The sequence below is a fragment of the Syzygium oleosum genome, unplaced genomic scaffold, assembly GCF_021117445.2.
Source record: "Syzygium oleosum isolate NSW1041296 unplaced genomic scaffold, Sole_v2.1 Sole_v2.58, whole genome shotgun sequence".
Lineage (NCBI taxonomy): Eukaryota > Viridiplantae > Streptophyta > Magnoliopsida > Myrtales > Myrtaceae > Syzygium > Syzygium oleosum.
Genome location: NW_026607542.1, coordinates 942,822 through 968,685, shown reverse-complemented (window position 1 = coordinate 968,685; position 25,864 = coordinate 942,822). Strand labels below are relative to the sequence as shown.

General features: G+C 40.4%; 1 protein-coding gene across 4 annotated transcripts; it reads left to right on the top strand.

Annotated features, from left to right (window-relative positions):
• Positions 1–268: 268 nt before the first annotated feature.
• LOC115689685 (uncharacterized) lies at positions 269–7,105 on the top strand. 4 transcript variants are annotated; one of them, XR_004006731.2, is made up of 9 exons: positions 269–486; positions 598–671; positions 771–851; positions 1,851–1,943; positions 2,145–2,264; positions 4,037–4,108; positions 5,020–5,097; positions 6,533–6,805; positions 6,897–7,105. XR_004006731.2 is itself a non-coding variant. In XM_030615837.2 (8 exons), the coding sequence occupies exons 1-8, from the start codon at positions 369–371 to the stop codon at positions 6,722–6,724; spliced, it is 828 nt and encodes a 275-aa protein (XP_030471697.1). In that variant the 5' UTR covers positions 269–368; the 3' UTR covers positions 6,725–7,105. The 4 variants fall into 4 exon arrangements, 3 of the variants coding, with proteins under 3 accessions (XP_030471697.1, XP_030471702.1, XP_056163683.1); XM_030615837.2 differs by having other exon boundaries at positions 6,533–7,105; XM_030615842.2 differs by having other exon boundaries at positions 355–486; positions 603–671; positions 6,533–7,105.
• The last annotated feature ends 18,759 nt before the right edge of the window (positions 7,106–25,864 follow it).

Genomic DNA, 25,864 nt, shown 5'->3' with positions numbered 1-25,864 from the left:
CACTTTATTCAATATAGTCACCGGATTTTTGTTATATATTTAACTTAGTCCCTGGACAATGTTGTCCTGAAGTTAAATTAATGGAAGGACAATACTGAACATTTTTATATAGTTCGGGGACAAAATTTACCATGTACCAAAATTTCATGAATTATATTGAATAAATTAAAAATTTAGAAATTATATTATATATCGAGTTAAAGTTCAATGACTACATTAAATAAATTAAAAATTTAGGAATCGAGTCAAAATTCAATATCTATTTGTGTGTCCTGCACAATTTAGCGCGAACCCCCAGTCCGCGAGACTCCGATGAATTCGACTGAATAGCGAGCGAGCAAGCTCCGGAAGCCGAACACCAAAACCGCATGTCGGTGCAAGAGCCATCATCTTCGTCGCCATCGAAGGGAACGAAACGGCGGCGGGACGAAGAGGATGCGGCGGCGGCGGCTGATGACGCTGAAACCGCCGCATCTGAATCTCTAGGTGAGCTGCAATCTCCGATCATCCTGCGCTGTTGTTTCGCTTTTTGTCCCGTTCCATTCGCCGGACGATGGTGTTGTTTGATTGACGATGCTTAGGGGGTTTGATCGGCAGAGCAGAGTCTGACTTTCAGCGACACGCTGGTGGCGCTTCGCATGATGCGAGCTCAATTCCCTCGCATCGACAAGGTTGGGGATTCGTTCTGATTGTGTTGCGTGTGCAAGTATTGGCAATCATGTTTGCTCTCCGTTACTTCTTCTTTTTAGCAATTTTGGTTGCGTTTTCAGGTCTCGGTTCGGCCTTTTGTATTGCGGTCGCAGTTGTATAGCAGCGTTGTGGACAGAACTCAGGTGGATAGAGAGTTAGAGGTACACTTGCATCTGTGTGTGTGTGTGTGTGACCGGTGAAGGGTCAATTCAGAAAATGGCTAGCTGGAGAAAAATACTTTTGATTAGTATGGGGTCACTTGCAGTGGTAATGATATGTGAAAACAAGAAAGAGAACAACGGCTCTTTAGTTACAGCGATCTGCTCGATGGAAGAAACATCAGTGAGATTCTTTTACATTGGAAAGATCCTTCATGATGAGTACTCTTCACAGATGTTAGTACTTTCAGGTCGGCGAGGGTTGAATTGAAACTGAAAATGTCAAATAGTGCAATACATCATGCTAATTTGATAATCGCAAATAAGATCGTTACACAATTATGTAGGACAGAAACAGAGGCTTTCTGGGATTGACCTTCCCTCCTATCTTGATTATAAACATATCGATATTCAGTAATTAAGATTTTGACCCAGACACATTTGAAGGTGCCGTAATCTGTATTAATGGGAACATGGAGATATTATATTTGGACTCTTTATTATTCTTGTCCCAGTCACATTTCCATCCTCACATTGTTATCCAGAATGAGGTAATGTTTGTTGATCTCTTCATTTAATAACCACATCTTCGGTGGCATAATAGATGGCAATCATGCTAAGGCAAATATATGATTTTTATTATGGAAAAAGAAAAATTCGCAAAGAACCAATCGCTTGCTTTACATTGTGGAACTGTGCTTAGAGACTGTCAAGAAGTTTACTGGCTTCAGCATTTATAAAATAGTCACTTTTTTTAAGACTGCACGTGTGGGTGGATTTCGTTAATAAGTTTCCCTTAAGACACTCGCCAACCAACCAATAGAAGAAATTTTTAATTATCAAAGCACTCACTTATCTTGTGATGTGTGTAATCAATGCCTTGACCAATTTGTACTTTGCATTCATTATGTCCGTTGACTTTAATCATCCTCTGTCTGTTGCCCCTGTTCTGCTTTCCAAAGTTTCGTTGAACTGATGTTTGATATGAATTACTTCTTGCAGTCTCTGAGAAGGACAAAGGTTTTGCGCATATTCAAACTGAATACTGGACAAGATGATCATGCCATAATGTTCTTAGATGATTATTTAAATCAGGTGAGTCGCATAGGATTTTACTTGTACTCTTATAACTCAAAATGGACACTCTCTGTCATCTATGTTGTTGAAAGCGCCTAGCTGGAGGATTTGAATTATGCAGGTGGAGTTTGAGCATGATGCACTTTGAATTTAGTCACGTGTAAGCTACATATTAATATATTCTCTTCGATTTTGGTTTTTATCTTTGGCTTCCTATAGATAGAAAGAGTTGTGAAAAGAATGGAGGAAAAGAATGTACATGATCTTGAAGTTTTCGAGTGGTTCAAGATACATGTAATTGACATGAGGCTGGAACCAAACATTTCACACCAAGACCTTGTGAGTCACTCAATCTTCAGTCATTTCATTTCTGGTTTTAGATCTTTTAATCTTGGGAGTTGTTGAATTGGACATAGACCATAGTGTACTTATGATGAGCCTGAACAAGAAGTTGGGAGGGAGACCTGGCAATTTTAGCTTTAGCTTATTTGAGTTGTCTCGTGCACATCGGTGCGTAGCTTCTCTTCTTCCATGCTCATCCTTTTACCTCTTCTTTATGGAATTACTTTCATGTATATCTCTTCAGGAATATATAAGAGGTATATCTGTCACCTTTAGTTTTATCGGAAATGTGAACGAAATATTAGTGAAACTAAATGCTAGTTGTTTTTTACTGTCGATCTCCACATTACATATCCTGTTGAAACCTGACCCAGCTTCCATTGTTGATCCTAATGTTAGAGAATTTGTCAAATTTCCATAATGGATTTAAGGACCAGTTCCATTATGTCCACCGATCTTTCTAGTGTTTTTAGTTTGTCATCAAAATGGATTGAAAAGTTTTTTGAAAACAGATGGTAGCTGCAGTCTGTGGCTTTGATCTCCGCACCAGGTGTCGTGTTGAAACTTGACCCAGCTTCCATCTCGGTTGTCATTTTAGAGACCTTATCTCATTTCTTTGATTGATTCCAAGACCGGTGCCATGAGTTCCACCAATTTTTCAAATGTATTATATACTAAGTATTCCATGCCGTCCTCTATGATGATTTATATCCATGAAAGGAGTTCTATGATGATTCTGTAACAGAGCACTTTATAAGGTGGGAACTTCTACACCCGAACTTATATTTCTCTACTGGACTAATATGGTGCTCCTTTGCCACAAGTCCTATGCGAGTGCCTTGGTTCAATTCACATGTCAACATAGGGTAGGGTTATTTTAGACTTTTCATATTTTTCTTATCTTTCATAATTTTTAGATGGTGCCATCTCTAGCACTTGTAACATTTACTCTGGCTAGAATAGATGATGCCTGAAGTTCTTTAGGGAGTTCAACTACTCAAACTCTCCTACCCAATAATCACTACTGTTGACTAATACAACTGAGTAGAACTGTTTCTCACAACTCGCTTTCATTTTTGCTCATTTTAAATGATCCTGTAAACTGTGTGTGCGCCTCAGCATCGAGGCATTATGCGCTTGAGTTGCCTGGTCTATTGCTTGTGGCTGAGGATCGTAAATGTTGCACTCCTTGGAACTGGGCCACCAGCCCAGACAGTGACACCCTTGTAATCAAATGGCTTCCAAAGTCCAAACACAGCTGGAAACTGGTCAACATCGTACTTGATTGTCCACAGCTTATTTGTGCAACTTTAATGAACAGAAGTGCCATGAGCATGTGAAACCTCTTTTAAAGTGGTGCTTATAAATAAATATCATGCTTTATTAGCATGATAAGTTTGATTCTTTAATGATAGGAAAATTTCCCCCTCCGTTATCCATAAATGAAGGGATATGGCTAGCTAGGTATGATGCATGGCAGCAGACTGAATCTTTTGCCTCAGTTGGCTGCCTGGTGTGAAGTTGCTGTGGTTCTTATTTTGCTTGAATTTTATTTAACTCTGGTGCTTGGTAAGACATGTGAGTCCAACTGTATACATGCATTAGCATTGTTTCATTGTGAAAAGATATATTGGCGAGATGGCTTAGTCTGTTGAAACTAAGATTACGATGGCCATGACCAAGCTGTCGTAACCCCAATGTTTGTCAAATTTTGGTTTACTCCATGCTTTCTGCACACATGATCATAACTATAAACTTACTTGTGGCAGTGTTCTCTTCTGTCACTTGGAGGGAAGGTGAAAGACGATCATATCTCTGTTCTCATTAATGGAGGAGTTATTGTAAGTGGATATGTGGTGATTGTTTCGTCATCATTCCCTTTTGTCTTATAAATGCCTTTAAAGTTCTTTTAAAGTCTTGTCATAAAAAAGTAATGTCTGTAATGTTGATGGTTTCACGTCAGCGATATGCTAATAGTTGCTTTTTTCAGATTGTGATCACCTCTCTACAATTGCTAAATCTTTTGTTGGTCTATGTTAAAACAACGTGAAACTAAGTGAAGTGATCGGTAAACAGAACCAACCTAACTAAAAATGCTATGTATCCTCCTCAATCATTTCTCTGTGTTTTATCCCTTTTCGATTTTTTGAAGGTCCTTGGTCCTATGGCTGTAAACTTTAAGGAGGGAGACCATTTTGAATGTACAAGTTAGGAACAATTAAGAACACTGTAAGCTATTTAGGAAGCTGAGGGTAGCTTATGCTGCACGAACAACGTCTGAGTATTCTCTATGTATGTCTTGTTCACAAATTATGGTAATCAACTAGTTCTCTTTTTGACACATTCTACACAAAAGGAAAAAAAGTAAAGGAAGAAGCACAGTTTCTTGTACTTCTTGTTTTCTTTAATTGCATTATTATTGCATGCCAAACCATAATGCATTACATTGGGTAATCTTTGGGAAGAAACTGTCAAGCAAAATTGACTTCATTTTTGGGATAAATTTACTTGAATATTACACTTTATTAGATTTAGATATATGAGGTCCCTTGTAAATGACTTTGTTGAGCATAAATGTCTTGCTGTTCCTTGTACATATCTCCATAGTGAATGCATCATGCATGTAACACTGCCAGATTCAGCAAAATTTGAAAAGATTTACTGATCCACCGTCTAGATTTATTTTTGTAATCTCGAACAATGTTCGACTTTCTTAAGTATGTTTCTTTCTGACACTATTGGTCACTTTCAGATTCGCCAACTTATTGATCCAAGCATGTACTGGTTTGCAATTCCAAATGTGGGTTCATTACTTAAAGGGCTCTCCCAGGTACACAGAAAAAGCATGTCATTCCTTCATTGTTGGCATCTTTAAAGTTTAATTAATAGCCTAATAGGAAAGGCTAAAAATGTTTAAAAGCTCCAATAACCAAACTAACGCAATTAAATAAATTGATAATTAAATGTAAAAAATCGGAAAGGATTGTGCTTTTATTTTCGTGAAGTTAACAATCACTCTCTTATAAGTACAACAAGCTCCATCCATGCAGTCTAAAGAATCTCCATTGCTAGTACCCTCTAAATACAAATCTACAGTTTCATCAAGTATTTCCCACTAAATTTGGGTTGCTACGTGGATTTTTTTATGCCGTTCTGCTTTGCCCTGATCTATAGCCTACATAACATTCAAGTAGTTGAGATCTTTTTTCCAGATACCTTCCCATGTCTCGATCCTGCACTTTACCTTCTTTTGGCCCAATCCCTGCTCTTTACCTTAAAGCTTCATCATACGTCAGTCACGTCTTCTCAATTCCTCTGCTAGTTTTTCACTTCACAGCTGGTCCCAATTGGCGGACATAGGTGCATTACAGGCGACGCTTATGTTTTGTCGAGACTCTTGGACATGGATCCTATATGAATATAATTAATCTGTAATGCTATATGTGGGCTTGCTTCATCAGTGGAGTGAGCAGATTATAGCCTCAAATTGCAAAAATACATTGTAGAAAGTATTGGAATAAACAGCACTATTCTGTTCCATTACACATGTTTTATATTTTTCCTGTGCCTCAATCCCAACATAGCATATGAGCATTCTGGTGCCAACACATTGCAACACTAATCATTTCTCTACTATATTGGTAAAGTAAGTGTTGTCAGTAAACTAATCTAAGGATATCTAGCATTACTCTTTTCCGATTTAATAGAATAGTTAGTGATTTTTCTCCTTTGGGTTGAGATAGGTAGACAATTAACAATATACATAATGACCATATCTTATTCTGAATTCTTCCAGGTAACTAGAGCACGAAGTGTATTCAATACATGGTTTCTCCATGGTCAACTAATGCTGAAATTGTTTGAGCATATAGGCTGCTTTCTCTCTTTCACTCGTCTGTGAGTAATTTCCATCTGTTAGATGAACATAATGGCTATCCTCCAGGTAACTGGTGACCCAGATTCCTCAATCTCAAATTGACTTAAGCATTTCTCCCAGCTAGGTCGAACTAGGTGTTTTAGCCTTGGTGGTATCCAGTAGAGCATTAATGTCAGTTTAACCATTAAAATTGTTATTGGATTTGCCCTAGCTTGGAAATGTTGGAGAACTTAAAAATGGAAGATTAAAATCTCTAATTTCAATATAATTTTAATGTTCAAACAGGTGAAAAGAGCTTCTGAACATTTACAAAGAAATCCATCTAAGAGATTGCGACCTAGATAAACTATTACTAACTATTTTTCTTTTTTTTTCTTTCTTGAACTAGGGGAGGAAGGAACTCCTTTCTCTATTAAGCCGTAGGAGGTACAAAGAAATGATGTTGGCACCTTTAGAGAAAAAGAGACTTCGACTGTCTCCCCTCGATATGAGATTTCATCTTCGCGATCTGATTGGCTCAGGTCACCTGAAAACTGTTAAGACACCGACTGGCTTAGTCGTCCGGATTTCAAAGGAATGAGATCTGTAGCAGCATGTTATCTGCTTTTATTCCATCTGGCAAACTTCATGCTTCACATTCAGTTGTAGGATTTGGAAAGAGGTTTGGTTTCTCAAACTGTTGTAGTTTTTCTTATATGACTAAATAAAAGTCGCTCTTATATTTGTTCTTTCTGCTTATGACTGGATCAAAGGAAGTCCTAAGGTCCACTGATCTGACAATAGGCCAAAGATTCAGAGAGTTGCATGTCCCAGTACAGAAGCTGTGACAATGTGAGTGTATCCTCTTGTAGGTGTTGTGTCACATTTTTCTTTGTACTGAGGGTCCAGGACTGTTGCAAGAAATTGATTTCTTCTTACTGCATTATTATAAATGCCTCTCTTTTTTCGGAGGATTGCTACTTAGACGCTTCAACTTGAAAAATTTCTCTGATATCCTCCTCAACAATTTTGTTTTTGATGGATTGACCATACGGTTTATTTGATGTTGGCACACATCATAAACTTAGTTTTTTTATTTCCGACATGCATCCTAGCATTCGTGTCAAAATCACTCCCTATGGTATTACAGTTCCGTTGAGGATAATGATTTTCAATGCAGAAGAGAGCATTATATTGTGTAATTACCCAACGAAGATCTATGCAGTCCAATTTCAAATTACTTTGCCCCAGTAAGTTTTTCATAATTTTTCTTTCTGATTTCTGATGCTGTCAATGGGAGGACGAGTTAGATGCTTATGTGGTAGCGGGATTAGCAGAAAGCAGGTCATTGTATATGCTTTTGAGAAGATCTTGAAATGCTCTTAGGCTCTCTCTGCTTTCCCTGGACATAGCCACTAGGTGAGGATACCTGCAGATGGTGATTGACGAGGTCAAGAGTAGGGACCAGCTTATGTAGTTGGTCGGTTGTTTGGGGAACTTCTTACTGCTCTACTAACCATCATGAAGAGGTGAGAGCAGTAAGTTTCTGATGGAAAAGTTTGACAGGTCAAGAGCTTCAAGTCTTGATTGCTCACAAGAAGTGCCAATTGTCTCTTCCTCATTGTCTGAGAGATTTTAAATTGCTATTGGATCGATCCTCGTCCACCAACTCAATCACCGTGGGCCAAGTCTTATGAACTTTCTTCTTCTTATCATTATAATTTTCTCAATATGTTGAGAAGTACTTGGTTTGGGGGGATAGAAATGTGCTCCAGGATCACTGAAAAATATCTTTATTGGGGGGAGGATAAAGCATGAGTCACCCCCAGCGTGTAGAGACTAATATTCTACCGATTTTTAATCCGGAATCTCTCTTCTGGTGATACACGTCCTGTTCTCATGGTAGGTAGGTAAGGATCATTTGAGTCACACGTCTCTAGTTGAAGTTGGGATGTCCCTGTAAACTCGTGTCTTGTGGACGCGAGGGCATCTGCCTTGACTGTGTTCTCAATGTAAAAAAAGCGTACTTCTGAACCATTAATCGATTTTCCTTCTTTCCAATTACAAATTTATGTCATCAATTTGCAAAGATGAAACAAGTGACTAGTATTGTGGGCTGTGCCATTTTGCTAATCAAACCAGATGACAGATTGGGCATGCTTGTTAATGCCCAATTCAGCTGTATCTCATGATTTGTGATGTGACTAATTGCTCGGTGTACTGAATCTGCATCTTTTTTCACCTCGCCACTGTTCTTTTGTGTGTATGTTCTCTGTTTTTACAACTGGTTCTTCTGGCGCCATCTTTATGATGCAACTGTTAAGCAAGTTCATATCACGCGCACACATTATAAACTTCACGCGTATGTTAACTTGTTAGGTTTGCTGTCTTATTATCAGAAACAAGAAAAGACATGGTTAATAAGCCTAACAAATTCGAATTTCTATCTGTTGGTAGGCTCCACAGCTGAGGATGTTCATAGTAATTTATGTCTTTTGATGATCCTTCGCATTAAGTCCGCATTGATTTTACTGGTCACCTTTTCCAAATTCGAAAAGGGGTTATTGTGTGAAGTTGCAATCCTCTCTCTGTCTCTCTCCATTTGTTTAAAGAAACTACTGTGCTGTAGCATGTTCAGTTTCAGATGTTATAACGTGGGACATGTACAGTTGACGTCATGTTTTTGGGGAATCATTAAAGCAGCTTCATTCTTTGCCGGATGATGACAATCCAATATGCTTAGACCGAAAATATTAATGTATTGACTCAAGGGAAAGAGAGAAATTTAGAGTTAGCTGACATGTCCGTTATTTTCATTCCTGATTGTGTCTCTTCAAGAATATTATCCGGTATTGTATAGATGGGGGCAGAGGATCTTTGAGCTAGATATTCAAGAAAGCACCCGAAGGAATATGCTCATGTGATTTGGTGACATCACCTCCGGCGCTTCTTTGTAATAAGAGAAATCAATTTTAATTAGTCGGAAACGCCGATCTTTAACATCAGCTGCATGATTCGTGGATCCCTTCCAATGGCACTGATGCTGAGGTTCTTTTCGAGTATTGAAAAGGATTGAATTGGGTCGCGATCAATCACAACTTGGGACGGACTAATTGCGATTTAGACGTTTTTCGCGAGTCTTGGCGAGGACGCATTGATGTTGTGTGCACCCGTGTGATCTGTTAATCTCAGTGTTTATTTAATTGTGCGAGTCTGTTGTACAAGCAAAATCTATAGGTCGTGTAGGAAATCTTATCATATCGAAACTTTGGAAAAGAATTATTTAATTAATCTCGCTTATTGGAGGAGCCTTGCACTCTTATAATGAAGAATGAATAGTTCATTGAATTGAAAATTGTCCAAATATGTATTGAATAAGAGGAAGTGTATTTTGTTTTGCTTGCATTGTCAGGACCTTGCTTAACATTGATGGATTACCCATTCTAGCAAGAATTGTACCTCTCTATTAGTCACCCTCCTAGTAGATTGCTTTCATCTATGGGAAGAAGAGTTTGGGAAGAAGAGTTCCATAATATTAAGTGTTGGAGAGGAAGTTGGTGGCTGGGTTACGTTCCATATCTTAACTCAAATTTATTAATGTGGGTCACCTTAAATTTGAAATATGAGACATAATGGGTTCCAAAGAAGAAAAACCCAAAAGAGATGAGTTTTAGGCTGCGCATGACAACCATTTCGTGCTTAACGCATTCTCAGTCGAAATGATTCTTTTTGATTCTCGTGCCTGAATTGATTCTCGAGCATTTTAAGGCGTTTGTTAACGGCCCAAAATTCCATCCCTAGAATAGAAAAAGAATGAAATGCGTTTGGTAACGCCACAAAATTTCTTTTTATTAATAATATTTTTAAATATTTTAATATTTCTTTCTTTTTTTTCTTTTCTTTTTTTCTTTTCCTCCTTCTTGGCCATAGCATGCTCGCCGGCCATGATCGGAAAAATATTTTTTTATTAATAATATTTTTATTAAAAGTATTTTTTCTTTTTTTTGGCCATGGCCTGGTCGCCGGCCATGACCGGTAAAATATTTTTTTTATTAATAATATTTTTATTAAAAATATATATTTTTATTTTTTTTTGCCATGGCCTGGTTGCCGGCCATGGCCGGTAAAATATTTTTTTATTAAATAATATTTTTTATTAAAATATTTTTATTAAAAATATACATTTTTATTTTTTTTGGCCATGGCCTGGTCACCTGCCATGGCCGGTAAAATATTTTTTTTATTAATAATATTTTTATTAAAATATTTTATTAAAAAAATATATTTTTATTTTTTTTGGCTATGGCCTGGTCACCGGCCATGGCTGGTAAAATATTTTTTTTATTAAAATATTTTTATTAAAAATATATTTTTTTCTTGTTTTTGGCCATGGCCTGATCGCCGGCCATGGCCTGTAAAATATTTTTTTTATTAATAATTTTTTTATTAAAATTTTTTATTAAAAATATACATTTTTATTTTTTTTAGCTATGGCCTGGTCGCTGGCCATGGCCGGTAAAATATTTTTTTTATTAATAATATTTTTTATTAAAAATATATATTTTTTCTTTTTTTGCCATGGCCTGGTCACCGGCCATGGCAGGTAAAATATTTTTTTTATTAATAATATTTTTTATTAAAAATATATATTTTTTCTTTTTTTGCCATGGCCCGGTCACCGGCCATGGCAAGTAAAATATTTTTTTTATTAATAATATTTTTTATTAAAATATTTTTATTAAAAATATATATTTTTCTTTTTTATGGCCATGGCCTGGTCGCCGGTCATGGCCGGTAAAATATTTTTTATTAATAATATTTTTTATTAAAATATTTTATTCTCGTCAGATCCGGCGAGGGCGGTCCTCGGGCCGGACATTAGAAGCTAAATTAAAAACCAAGAAAAGGAAGAAGAAAAAAAATTGATTCTCAAAATTGTTCCGAGAATCAAGAAGCTACTTTTTTTGATTCTTGATTCTCGCTTCCAAATCGATTGGAACAATTTTTGACAAAATTGTGCCGAATCAAAAAATTAAACAAACGCATTTCTGTTCCCAAACTGATTCTGGGAACAAAAGAACAGAATCAAACACTGTTTGGCAAGTTGTCATGCGCAGCCTTAGTAGGTCTATTATAAGTCCATTTTCAACCCAAAATACTTCAGCTAAGAAAACAGGTCTCACGATCTTCGCTCCTCTCTCTTTTAAGTTCTCTCTTTTCCTCTTCGATTCCATTGACCACAACTCGCCCATCTACGTCCTTGGTGAGCACTCTCCCTCCTCTTTGATCCTTACAGATCGATGTCGCCGCTGTCCCCACCGCCGATGTTGGAGGAGTTTATGAAGGTCGGGCTCTCGCGGCAGCCGTTGCTGTCTTCGCAAGCAGCCATGAACACCAATTCTTTCGTAACAGGAGAAACGAAGGCTATTTGGTTAATGTCGCAATGTGACAACTTTGGTCTTGATATTTTATTCTTTCAACGTGTGCAAGAAGCATCGACTCAGAATTTGCAATGGAATATGTTTCGGTCGGCAATCTCATGGAGGACCATCTTACGGCCGAACTAGTGAACGAATTTGTCCAGAGCTGCGGCAAAGATGAAGGGGAAATGAGGGGGAGAGAGAGCGGAGAGCTTGTAGCGGGTGTGATATATGTGTGGAGAGCGAGTGTGCACATGAAGTGTTTGACAAAAAGGCAAAGGCAAATGCTAAAAGACAGCTTTGGGATTCTACGCTTTTTTTTTTCTCTCTCTCGCTTGCTCGCTCAGTGTGGCAAGCCCGAAGAGACCCAACACAGCCTTCAAGAACCCTTTTTGCGGTTATCGCAAGCAATCATCACAAGCACTCTAGTTGCCTAATTTGATAGTGTTTATGTGGTTATTGGAAGTTTAATTGAAGATAGAAAATATCATTAATTAAAGTGTACTGCATAAAGATTCCAAATTTTGCATGATATACTGGAAATTCAATGAAAGAGTATAATAGGATTTGATAATACGTTTTAGAGTTGGATCGGTCAAGTTCCTATGATAGAAATATGAGGAATAGCAGTGGCACTAGCTTTAAAACTTAGACGTCTTATTGAATACCATCCCCCGCCTCACCGCCATCTTCGCACCCCTGTCTAGAACCCAACCTCCGAGCTCCCTCACTGACTTGGCAAGGTGGTCCATGGAGTCGCCCAATCTTTAGAGAAAACAATTTAAGGAGAAAATTTCCTAAATATGGAGTTCAAGTTGAGTTGGGTCCAAGTTGGATTGGTTATAGGTCGACTAAATTATATTGCATACAAATGGGTTAATTTAGATATGATCATTTTTTACTAAATCCAAACCTGACCAGACACATCCATTTGACGGACCTAGTTACATTTTCGTACTCTACCATGCTTGCCTGCAAGGAGTCTCTGTTAATTCAATAAAATTGATTATTGTGTTGATAATTCCTGATAGAAAGAAATCAACAAGAGTGAATTGCGGCGGGCTGTGTGAACACAAGAATGAAGATCTCTCGGTGAATATCTCATCAAATGCTTGCAGCGCATGATGAAGAATGAAGACAAAAAGCTAAAATCATTTAATGAAGACAAAGGTCATTGAAGAGTCCTCCGCAGATTTCTACGTTTGTTATCAAATGCATTTATTGTTTGTGTGCTTTTTCTTTAGCTTGTGGACTTTTTGTTGCTTCATTTAATGTGTGTTTACATTTTGTCCTTAGGATAGCAAGTGTGTGAAAAGTTTGTCCGATGGATCGTAGTTGTTCTGTTATTATATAAGGACTAGAGGGTGAGTGTCGTAAAAATGCCTTGGAAAGTGCTACAAGAACAATTTCTCCCTCCAATTTTATGCACTCGTTCCAAAGTTGTCACTATTCCTTTTGGTTTCAACAGTCTTAACCTTGTCGACGAGGGACCTTCAGGCAGGGAAGTGAGTTGCTTGGCATTCTTTGTCTCGGCATGGATTGATAGATAGCTGGTCACTCAGAGTTTGATATAGCAAATATCTTCCTATTTTGACATGCTGATCGCTAAGTGTCGTGTATAGCGCATAGTTTTTGCCATGTGTGGCCGTCCAGAACAGGAATGGGATCAACGCTCGCTCAATGCATTGGTACACGACCGCGAACCCGGCACCACTCCAGCCAACTCCACCACGGCACATTTCACTAGACTCACGAGTACAAGCTCAGGCATGCCCAAAGACTAAGTCACGCGCACAAGCCTGGAGACCTAGGGAGTTACTGACATCCCACAATCAAAGAGACAGAAGCGCACACAAGATGTTTGATAGAATGCACTAGTGACTGGAATTCTTGGAATATTATTCTCCAAGCAGTATAATGAGTACAATGCCTGCCTCGTGGAAGTTATTCAAATAAATAAATAAATAAATAAATAAATAAATAAATAAATAAATAAATATATATATATATATATAAGATGCGGGATACATGAATGGGGTGTTCATATCTCAAATTTTCCATAAGATTTGGAATCATTAATCATTTGACCTAGGGTCGACAAAAATTTGACCCATGTTTGATTAATGAGCTACAAGGTCCAAAACAAATTCTCAACATCAAAAATGGATTCCATTCGTCGAAACAAGTCTTTTGAATCCCATATTACCACCTAAATATGATAGTTTCTCGACCAAAATTTTTTTGATAGTCAATACTTTATATTTCAAGGACCGGTCACTGTTTTTCACAATGTCAAGAAGTTCTTTGATTTTGAACACACATCTCGACAACATGACTTCTTTATACCCACTCATTTTTCGAGAGTAGATTTATGCACTTGCGATACCAACACAAAAAAAAAAAAAAAAACAAAAACATAGTATTGGATGTCAAATGAGGGAGTAGTCATCAGTCAAACATCGGTCAAACTTTCCTCATACCTGAAACAAGTCTCGGAGCCTAAAACCATAGCTAGAGGTCTTGAAATCAAACCAAACTTTCCGAACCTCTTAGTCATGCAATAAAGTTGGAAATTTTATATCCTATCTTGTCCATTGTTTGGTACCAATGGTATATCAACAACAATGAACTTGAAAATGCACAAACAAAGATTATAGAAATCTCTCATGATTCAGTGCTAAAGAAACCACATATGCACAATTTACAAACGGGGATAACCTCCATCAATCAATCCATGATTAATGTATGATGTAAATCTTAAAAAGCAAAGGTGCGATATTCGGAAATTCCTAGATCAATTAATAATATGTATGAAATGAAGAAGATAAATGTCACAAGTGAAAATTCAAGTTGGATTATTAACGTTGTAGTAAGTGGAATATCCAAGATGTATCTTTCGTGTCTGTGATTCTTGAAAAGTGTTTCCATTAGGATTAAATTGATAAATATTTGTGCATAGGTGGATTATCTAAAGTGGCGATGAATCACGTATTGCCATAGTAATTATGGATGCAGACTAATATGCTCCATAGTGTGTATTGGATAATATTCGAGTTAAAAGTTTATTGAGTTATGAATCTCCTAATGCTGGGTAACTTTGCCTAATGTTTTTCTAAGTTCAAAATATTTTTTGGTGTTGTCAATGTTTAAAACAGACACTAATTTCCTTGTTTGTATAATGAGATAATAGATATCTTAGCGACTTACCAAAATATTTCTGTTTCCACCATTCAAATTTAGTCATGAACACCTCTCTCTCAATCTCCACCTAGTGTTTTCAACCCATTGTGATCATTACTTTTAACCTTAGTTAATCTATCTTATCCCTTTGTATCTCGTGTATTTTGAAAGATACATTCCCCTTCTTTGATCGTATTAAACCACCACAAGTATCCAACTTTAAAGAGAGAGAATTCTAACTTGTTCTTGCAAAGAAAATGAAATCTCCCAATGCTTTCTTCCTCTATTTTCATTGTTTAACCTTATGAGTAAAAGCGATGGTCCCACTCTTGTAATACTAGAGCTTCTAATTCCATCTTTCGAGTGTCCACAAGGTGAATTATTGGACTTCACTACCTTTTACCAAATGCTTTTTGTTGTTTAAAAGACTGAAAAATGTTAATTCCTGTTATTGTTTATTTTACTTGAAGGTGATTAAAGTTTTGAGTTGCACAAGCCTTTTATTCAAGGTAAGTGAAACTTTAGGGACTAAGGTAGATTGATCTACTTGATATTTTTGACTTGGTGTTTGATGGATGTTAATTTTATTTTGAACTTTGATGTTAAGTGTGAGAATGTTTCGATGATAGTTTGTTGAATCATTGTGTTCATTTGACTTGAATTGATGAGTCTCCTCATGCCAAGGTTGTGATTACTCGACTTTCATAAGATTTAGTGGCATGTTAGGTTAAAATTGTGGAAATGGTATAGATGACAAATAAGTTGGCTCTTACCGTACTGGCATAGATGACAAATCAATAGGAAAGTTCGTGCTACAAAACAACAAAAGAACATCAAATATGATTGTCACGCGTGAACATCACTTGTCAAAGAAAGAACAAGCTATAATCGACCAAATAACCGAGAAACATTCCAAGCAAACCATGTTACAACGTATCGCAACTTCTTTTCCAGATATTAGAGAATTCATTTACTCAAACAAATAAAACAAGAACTAGAAAGTGAGAGGCATGTGGTGAACACGGGAGCCTTGGGCGGGTTTCTAACGTGGCTTCCTAGTTGGCCGAACAAAAGGAAAGGTTGGTGGGGCTTCTTTGGGCGTGAATCAAGGAAGCAAGGAAGCAAACGGAGAAGATGATGGCTGGTTGGTGGAAGTGTGTGTGCGTGAGGTATGTGGGGGGCTCCTTCACATGAGCTTCTTGCTCCATTTATAGAAAAGTCAAGCTTGAAGAAGAAGCAAGGCAATAATGGTAGGGCTTCCAAGTCAAAGAAATTTTAATGGCTTTAATGAACAATGGCTAAATGATATGATGAAGTGCCATTAAGAGACTTTAATGTGGCATTATCTCTTCTTGGTCTTTCTCTCTCTCTCTCTCTCTCTTCCTTGACCAACTCCCTCTCTTGGCTCCTTCTTCCTTGGCCGACTCCCTCTTTGTTTTACGTGTATTATTGGTAACCATGAGTCACCTTGCAACCTTAATAAGGCTGAACAACTCAGCTGCTCAGCAATAAAGGAGGGGGACACCTAAGCAAGTCCAATAATGGTGGCCTTAAATGGCTTTTAATGAGCATTTGACTTGGTCAACTATTTTGTTCTTCTCACTAGCTGAACCGTGAGCCTTGTCCGGACCGCCTGACATTCTGGTTTCACTCACAAATTATTGAGGCCAATCGGTTTACACAAAATCGATTAATTAATACTCAATTGGCAACCCCACATCATACTTGTTCCGCTAGTTTTCCGAGGGTTTTCCACACTTGGTAGACCCGTTCGATCCGAGGTTTGGGGTAGAAAGACCTCCACATATGGTTAAGTATGACCAATCAAAGGTTTAAGTCCATTGGTGTCTAATTTGAGCCAACCGGGTTGCCTAGGCGCGTGGCCTGTCTGATCGGGCCTGACTGGGTGCATGGCCTGGCACGCTGCTAGGCCGCGCGGGCACATGGCCGAGTACATGGCCGGGCGCGTGGCTGAGCGCACGGGCGCGGTGCCGGGCTGCACAAGCGGCGCGCTGAGCACGACATCAGCTGCATGAGCAATGTACCGAGCACAATGCCGACCCGCACGAGGAAGGGGCTGGTTCATGGGTCTAACACATGCATTGGCACAAGGCATGGCTCATGGCCAAGTTCATTGGGCACGGGACTAGATCGGAACCGGATCTGACGGGCACATTGCCTGGCATAAGGGTCAGGCACAATAACTGATACACGACCGGGCACGTAGCCGGTCCGTGGCCTAGCTGATAGGCACGATGGCCGGTCATGTTCGGGCACGAGACTTGGCCGGTGCGGCTGGCACATAGCCGAGCCCGCGGCCTAGCCATTTGGCTCATGGCTTGGCATGTGGTTCGTCCATGGCCTATCCAACTCGACACAACGATCCGTGGCCGACTCGCGACCGGTCCACGCTCGAGTATCAACGACTCATGGTCGACCCTCGGTTGTCATGTAGCCTTGTGGAATCCAGTATCCCGAAATTAACTCATGGCCATCCATGATCGATGCATGATCGTGCGGTATCACTCGCGACGACATATGCCGACACCGGACTGATCCATAGTTATCCTGGATTGTCCCACTAACGGCCCTTATGGTCGAAGGGTCACTCCACGGTCATATCACTCTAATCGTCTGGCGTGAGCATGAAATCATTCCACTGTCGATCCCTAGGCCAATAATGGACAATCTTTCGATTGAACCATGACCAACTCTCAGTACACTCGTTCTGACCTTAGTGTCTGTTTCATTATCGACCCTCGGCTCGGACTACTTGCTCAGTCTTTTACTACGTACCTTCGGCTTCCTAGGCCCCAATTCGGGGATGTCACAATTCTCCCCCTCTAATAAAATTTCGTCCTCGAAATTTAAACACGTACCTGGTTCTTTGAATAAATGTGGATACTGACGCTTCACGATTTTCTCACCTTCCCAGGTGGCTTCTTCTATTCCATGGTGTTGCCATAGAACCTTTACTACGGGAACAGTTTTATTTCTCAACACTTGCTCTTTACGATCCATGATCCGCACATGCTCCTCAACATAGGACACTCTGCTGTCCAATTTGACCTCATCAAAATTCAGTACATGTGCCGGATCGGGCTCATACTTTCTCAATATGGAGACATGAAATACGTCATGCACCTGAGCAAGTTTCGGTGGCAATGCCAACAGATAAGCTAAATTCCCTATTCTTTCTAAAATTTCAAAAGGTCATACATACCTGGGGCTGAGTTTACCTTTCTTCCCAAAATGCGATACACCCTTCATGGGTGACACTTTAAGAAATACGTAATCGCCTACTTGAAATTCTAGAGGTTTCCTATGTTTGTCAGCATAACTCTTTTGTCGGTTTGGGCAGTTCTCAACTTATCTCTAATCACTTGCACAACCTCGTTGGTGAGTTGGACTAGCTCTGGATCCGTGACCTTCTTTTCCCCGACCTCATCCCAACATACTGGAGTTCTGCAAGCTTGACTGTTTAGTGCCTTGAATGGTGCCATTCCGATGCTCTGCTGGTAACTATTGTTGTATGCAAATTCAATGACATGCAAATGTTCATCCCAACTCCCTCTGAAATCAATGATGCATGCTCGCAACATATCCTCGAGGGTTTGGATAGTTCTCTCCATTTGACCATTGATTTGTGGATGATAAGCAATGCTGTATTGCAACTTCCTTCCCATAGCGGTTTGAAGACTTCGCCAGAAAGTCGCAGTAAACTTCGGATCTCGATTAGATGTAATTGTTACTGGAACTCTATGTAGTCGTACAACATGGCGGACATATAGCTTGGCATAACCTTCCAATGGAAGGTCCTTTCTTACTAGAAGAAAATGGGCTGATTTTGTCAATCGATCGACAATTACTCATATGGAATCATTTTCTCTTTGACTTCTTGGCAATCCCATTATGAAGTCCATGGTAATATTCTCCCATTTCCATTCGGGAATTTCCAACAGTTGCAGTAATCCTTCAGGCTTGCAATGTTGAGCCTTGATTTGCTGACACGCTAAACATTTCGCAACATGTTTGGCTATGTCCGTCTTCATGCCATTCCACTAGAAATGTTGTCGCAAATTTTGGTACATTTTGGTATTGCCTGGATGAATACTATAATTGCTCTTATGGGCTTCCGTCAAGATTTCTTCTTTAAGTTGCTCATCATTAGGCACGCATAAGCGTCCATTGAACTTCAAGATTCCGTCGTCAGTCATATGAAAATCGGATTTCTTCTTTTCTAGGAGTCCTTTCCAAATCTTTGCATCTCGGGGTTTGTCTATTGTAATGTCTTGACCTTCAATATAATTTCCGGTTCAATTCTAAGAGCAACTAATAGACTTTGATGTCGTCCAACTTCAAGTTCGAAATCTAAGTCCCGAGCTTCTTCAAGCAATGCCCATTCTTTGATCATTAACTGAGTAATGGCCGATTTTCGACTAAGAGCATCGGCAACTTTGTTGCTTTGCCCGGATGGTACAATATTTCACAATCGTAGTCCTTGAGAAGTTCCATCCAACGTCTTTGCCTCATATTCAGCTCCTTCTGGGAGAATAGATATTTCAAACTTTGATGATCCGTATAGATGACAAATTGCTCCCCATATAAATAGTGCTGCCAAATTTTCAAGGCAAACATGATCGCTGCAAGCTCCAAATCATGGTTGGATTATTCAATTTGTATGGCCTCAATTGTCTCGAGGCATAAGCCACCGCTTTGCCATCCTGCATCAATACATAGCCTAGCCCTTTGTGAGAGGCGTCACTGTATATTTCAAATCCTTCTGATCCTTTAGGTATAGTCAGAACAGGGGTAGTCATCAGTCTTTGTTTCAATTCTTGGAAACTCCGCTTACACTTGTCAATCTATTCAAATTTCGTTTCTTTCTTTAGCAATCGCGTTAAAGGGATAGCGATGCTAGAAAATCATTCCACAAACCTTCTGTAGTAACTTGCCAAGCCCAAGAAACTTCTAACTTCTATGATGGTTGTTGGTCTTGGCCAGTTAATTACCGCTTCTATTTTGGATGGATCCACTGATATGCCTTCTCCCGAAATTACGTGGCCTAAAAATACCATGTGAGATAGCTAGAACTCGCACTTGCTGAATTTTGCATAAAGTGTGTGTTCACTGAGCGTCTAAAGCGCAAATCTCAGATGTTGGTCTTCGAGTATATCAGGATGTCGTCAATAAAGATTATGACGAAATGATCCAAGTATGGCTTGAACACTCGGTTCATCAGGTCCATAAAAGCAGCTGGTGCATTTGTCAAGTCAAATGGCATAACAGTGAATTCATAATGGCCGTATCGGGTTCTAAACGCCGTTTTCGAAATATCTTCTTTCTTGATCTTTAGTTGATGATATCCCGACCTCAAGTCGATTTTGAAAAACACGGATGCTCCTTGGTGTTGATCAAATAAATCGTCGATTCTCGGCAATGGGTACTTATTTTTTATAGTGACCCTATTTAACTGTCAATAGTTGATACAGAGTCGTAGCGATCCGTCTTTCTTTTTCACGAACAATATTAGTGCACCCTAGGGAGATGCACTTGGATGGATAAATCCCTTGTCAAGTAACTCTTGCAGTTGTACTTTGAATTCTTTCAACTCGATCAAAGCCATCCTGTAGGGAGCTTTGGAAATAGGCTCCGTTTCAAGGGTACTTCAATAGCAAATTCTACTTCTCGTTCCGAAGGTATACCTGGTGATTTCTTTGGAAAAACATCAGGAAATTCTCGTACCACTAGTATATCTTCCAATTTTGGTTCTTTTTCCTTTGACTTATTTTCTATTGTTGCCAGAAATCCTTGACAACCTTTTTCTTAGAGTCGACATGCTTTTAATGCAGAGATTAGAGGAGTAAAAGGTGGTCCTCCTCTATTTCCCACAAATGTATAGCAGGGACGATCAGGTGGATAAACTGGATCACCTTGCTATACCAGTCTATATTGGCCCGCTGTCTATTGAGCCAGTCCATGCCTATGATCACGTCAAAATTATACATGACTAATACTGCTAGATTTATACTATCCTCCATCCCACCTATAATAATCTTACACCCTTGGCATCCTAGGGTGGTCTGTACTTTATCTTTTATAGGAGTAGAAATACTAAGTGCATTTTCTAACGGTTTTGTCTCATATTTGGCCAGGCGCACAAATTGTTTAGATAAGAACGAATGTGTAGCTCTAGTATCAAATAACGCATATGCAGCACGGTTGTTGAGGAAAATCGTACCTGTAATTACTGCTTCGGAGTTCTCAGCATCTTCTTGAGTAAGTGCATATATTCGTCTTTGTGCTGGGGGATGGTCGCCATTGTTATCATGAGGCTGAACTCCAGTTGATGCCGTCGCCTGTCTTTATTGTGAAGGCATTCCCTGTCGCCTTTGTGGACAGTCTTTGACCATGTGACCCTGTTGGCCACACCCGAAGCATGCTCTCGTACGAAGTGGGCACGGAGCATCACCATGTCGCCTCCCGTAATTAGAACAGGCATCAGTATTTACCTTAGGGAAATTTTGCTTCTTATTTGGAACGAAGGAACACTTTCCTCCTGCCAAAGGTCTCTTGCCCGAACGTTGATTTGCTCGAGGAGCAAAATAAGGGGGCTTTGCCAAAGTCGCCCTTTCCAGCAAATCTTTCTCGATCAGTTGGGCTCATTCATATAACTCATTATAGTCTTTCAAGTTCAATGGTACTAGCTGACTCTAGATGTCAGGTTTGAGACCATCACGGAATCGTGATCTCTTTGGTTGCTTTCCACCAATGATTGGCGTTTCCATGCAGTTGGTATGTCGCCAAGATCACTTTCTCTTCCTCGGAACATCTCAGAAGTTCAAATGCTTTTTGTAACTCATCTATCCAGGATTCCGCCTCCTCGAGATCTCCCGTTCCAGCAAATTTCAGAGGTCGCAGTTTAAGGAATTGCTCGACTAACTCGTGCATCGTACGGTCACCATTCCCATTCCCGTTTGCCGCTGCATTCTCAGCATTAGGCAGCCGTTGCTGAACTTGTTGTCCCAGCAAATCTCTAATGGTCGCAAGAGCCTGCAGAATTCCGTCTATTCGGGGATCTTGCTTTGACTTTCCTTTCGAGGTCGTGGCCAGGTCCTGAGCACTTATACTGCCGTTGGTATTCCACTAAGGCTTTCTACAACGCAAGAATAGGTCAGTGATCAAAATATTATCAATCAAAGGCCTATTTACCAACCTATCAGGTACACAAGCACACAATCACATGTACGGGGTGTTTCCTAGCTAACTACCCCAATTTCAGCGCACCTTATCACTCCAGGTCTTCATTTTCGCTTGGCTTTCAGAACCGTTTTCCACAATTCAGTGCACAATTCGGTGATTCTCGTTCTTTAGCCGTCTTAGAAGCCTGCCAGGAGCTGCTTAATGTTTAGGCCTTTCACCCCGACGCCACTTCTATTCAGAGCCGCTCAATGATCAAGTGGTATATACCCCGGCGCCATATCTTCCCAGAGGCCGCACAATGATTAGGCTTTTTGCCTCGGCGCCACTTCATTTCAGAAGCCGCACAATAATCAGGCATTCATGACCCCGGCGCCACCTTCTTAGAGGTCGCTCAATGTTCAGGTCGTATGGCCCTAGCGCCACTCCCCGCTCTCGTCGAATCGTCGAATCGCAAGTTGCCTTAAACTGCAACTACTGGAGGGAAAACCTGCTTTGATACCAAAAACGATCCCATTGTCACGTTCCGACCCGAAATCACGATCGATGCTTAATGACCGAACATGACCCAAGCGGAACCGTGACTTGCGAAAATAAATTAGTGCATCCCGTTCATTTTAATCAATGCGCACGCGGAAGCAAATATAAACGGAACATCACAATACCAACATTAGCAAACTTCGCACGTTATATTTACATGATACGTGCTTATTTTCACAAGCCTTACTCTCGAGCCATGCAATCCGCACACATATATTTTACGTGCCCATTTCCAGGGCGATTCCGAAAAACAAGCCAACTATCGAACAAACAAAACCTTGGCTTGGGGTCCCTAACTTCGCTACGGTTTCTCTCGCCCCTCGCTTCTCGGTCGTCCTGTTCCCCGTTCGTCTGGCCGTCTCACACCCCAACCGCAGCTTGCCCCGGAGCCGGCCTGCCCATGCCATTGAATGGACCGTTGAACCCGCGTAGGGGTCCAACTCAATCTTTGTTAGCCAAACGGTACCATGCCACGTACGTATGAAGGACCAATTCCTCGCGACCCTCATCCACTATCACGTATGGTGATCCTACGATAGGCGTGGCCTTCACGGGCATGAATTACGGTGAGCAACTCTGCTCTCATCTCGATGGGGTAACCAAATCGAGTTGGGGGAGACGCCATACTACGGACCTGAAAAGAGGAAAAATAACGGGGAGTGAGTTGGGGAGACTCAATAAGTGAAAACACTAATATTAAGCGAGGATGAAACAATCGCCGTTCACATAAGTTGGCTCTTACCGTACCGGCATCGATGGCAAATCAATAGTAAAGTTCGTGCTACGAAACAACAAAAGAACATCAAACATGATTGTCACGCGTGAACATCACTTGTCAAATAAAGAACAAGTTATAATCTACCAAATAACCGAGAAACAGCCCAAGCAAATCATGTTACAACATATCGCAACTTCCTTTCCCGATATTAGGGAATTCACTTACTCAAACAAATAAAACAAGAACTAGAAAGTGAGAGGCGTGTGGTGAACACGGGAGCCTCGGGCGAGTTTCTAACGTGGCTTCTTAGTTGGCTGAACAAAAGGAAAGGTTGGTGGGGCTTCTTTGGGCGTGAATCAAGGAAGCAAGAAAGCAAACGGAGAAGATGATGGTTGGTTGGTGGAAGTGTGTGTGCGTGAGGTATGTGGGGGGCTCCTTCACATGAGCTTCTTGCTCCATTTATAGAAAAGCCAAGCTTGAAGAAGAGGCAAGGCAATAATGGTAGGGCTTCCAAGTCAAAGAAGTTTTAATGGCATTAATGAACTATGGCCAAAGGATATGATGAAGTGTCATTAAGAGACTTTAATGTGGCATTATCTTTTCTTGGTCTCTCTCTCTCTTTCTCTCTCTCTTTCTCTCTCTCGGCTTCTTTCTCTCTTCCTTGACCAACTCCCTCTCTTGGCTCCCTCTTCCTTGGTCGACTACCTCTTTATTTTATGTATATTATTGGTGACCATGAGTCACCTTGCAGCCTTAATAAGGCTGAACAACTTAGCTGCTCAGCAATAAAGAAGGGGAACACCTAAGCAAGTCCAATAATGGTTGCCTTAAATGGCTTTTAATGGCCATTTGACTTGGTCAACTATTTTGTTCTTCTCACTCACTGAACCGTTGGCCTTGTCTAGATCGCCTAACATGCTGGTTTCACTCACAAATTATTCGGGCCAATCGGTTTACACAAAACCGATTAATCAATACTGAATTCGCAATCCCGCATCGTACTTGTTCTGCTAGTTTTCCGAGGGTTTTCCACGCTTGGTATACCCGTTCGATTCGAGGTTTGGGGTAGAAAGACCTCCACATATGGCTAAGTATGACCAATCAAAGGTTTAAGTCCATTAGTGTCCAATTTGGGCCAACAGGGTTGCCCAGGCGCGTGGCCTGTCTGACCGGGCCTGACTGGGCTCATGGCCTGGCACACTGCCGGGCCGCACGGGCGCATGGCCGAGCACATGGCCAGGCGCGTGGTCGAGCGCATAGGCGTGGTGCCAGGCTGCACGTGTGGCACACCGAGCACGACATCAGCTGCACGAGCAATGTACCGAGCACAATGCCGACCCACACGAGCAAGGGGTCGGTTCATGGGTCTAACACATTCATTGGCTCATGCATGGGCATAAGGCATGACTCATGGCCAAGTTCATTGGGCACGGGACTAGATCGGAACCGGATTTGACGGGCACGTTGTCTGGCACAAGGGTTAGGCACAATGACCAGTACACGACCGGGCACGTAGCCGGTTCGTGGCCTAGATGACGGGCACGATGGTCGGTCATGTTCGGGCACGAGACCTGGCCGGCACATGGCTCGTCCATGGCCTATCCAACTTGACGCAATGATCCGTGGCCGACTCGCAACCGATCCACGCTCGAGTATCAACGACTCATGGTCGACCCTCGATTGTCATGTAGCCTTGTGGAATCCAATATCCCGGAATTAACTCATGGTCATCCATGACCGATGCATGGTCGTGCGGTATCACCCGTGACGACACATGCCAACACTGGACCGATCTATAGTTATCCCGGACCGTCTCACTAACGGCCCTTATGGTCGAAGGGTCACTCCACGGTCATATCACTCTAATCGTCTTGCGTGAGCAGGGAGTCATTCCACTATCGATCCCTAGGCCAATTCATGGATAATCTTTCGATCGAATCATGACCAACCCTCAGTACACTCGTTCCGACCTTAGTGTCTGTTCCATTACCGACCCTCGGCTCGGACTACTTGTTCAGTCTTTTACTACATACCTTCGGCTTCCTAGGCCCGAATTCGGGGATGTCACATCGTCACTTGCCACGTCATCATTGTTTCCATGTCATCTTTTTGCCATGTCATTGTTGCCGTGTCATCGTTGCCATGTCATTACTTCCACGTTATCATATTTTCATGTCTAATTTTCACGTCATTAGAAATTGCATGTTTAGGGACATTTGAATTAGATTGCATATCATGTTAGATTAGTTCATAATTTTCGTCCTTCATTATATTAGGTCATGTCACATGTCATTAGTTTAATAATTCATGCATATTAAAATTAGATCAAAATTGCATACAATTTAGTTTTCATAAATAAGAAAAACCCAAAAAGATATAATTAAAATTGCATATTCATTTAGAGATCATGTTTAGGTTAGACATGCATTTTATTTAATTAATACTTTGCAGGTTTGGGAAATTAATCACAGTAAGGTTATGCTTTGCTTGCTTGAGGTATTTAAGTTCTTGCCCTATTCTAGCAATTTACTTATTGTTTTGATTTCTTGAGTGTTACTTTCTTGATTGTGCACACACACGAAAATCCATCACACGTTGGTGATTCAGGATTAAAATTAATCAAGACTGCTTTCAAATATATTTGAAATATAAAAGCGTTAGATCAATATAGCATAATCAAATC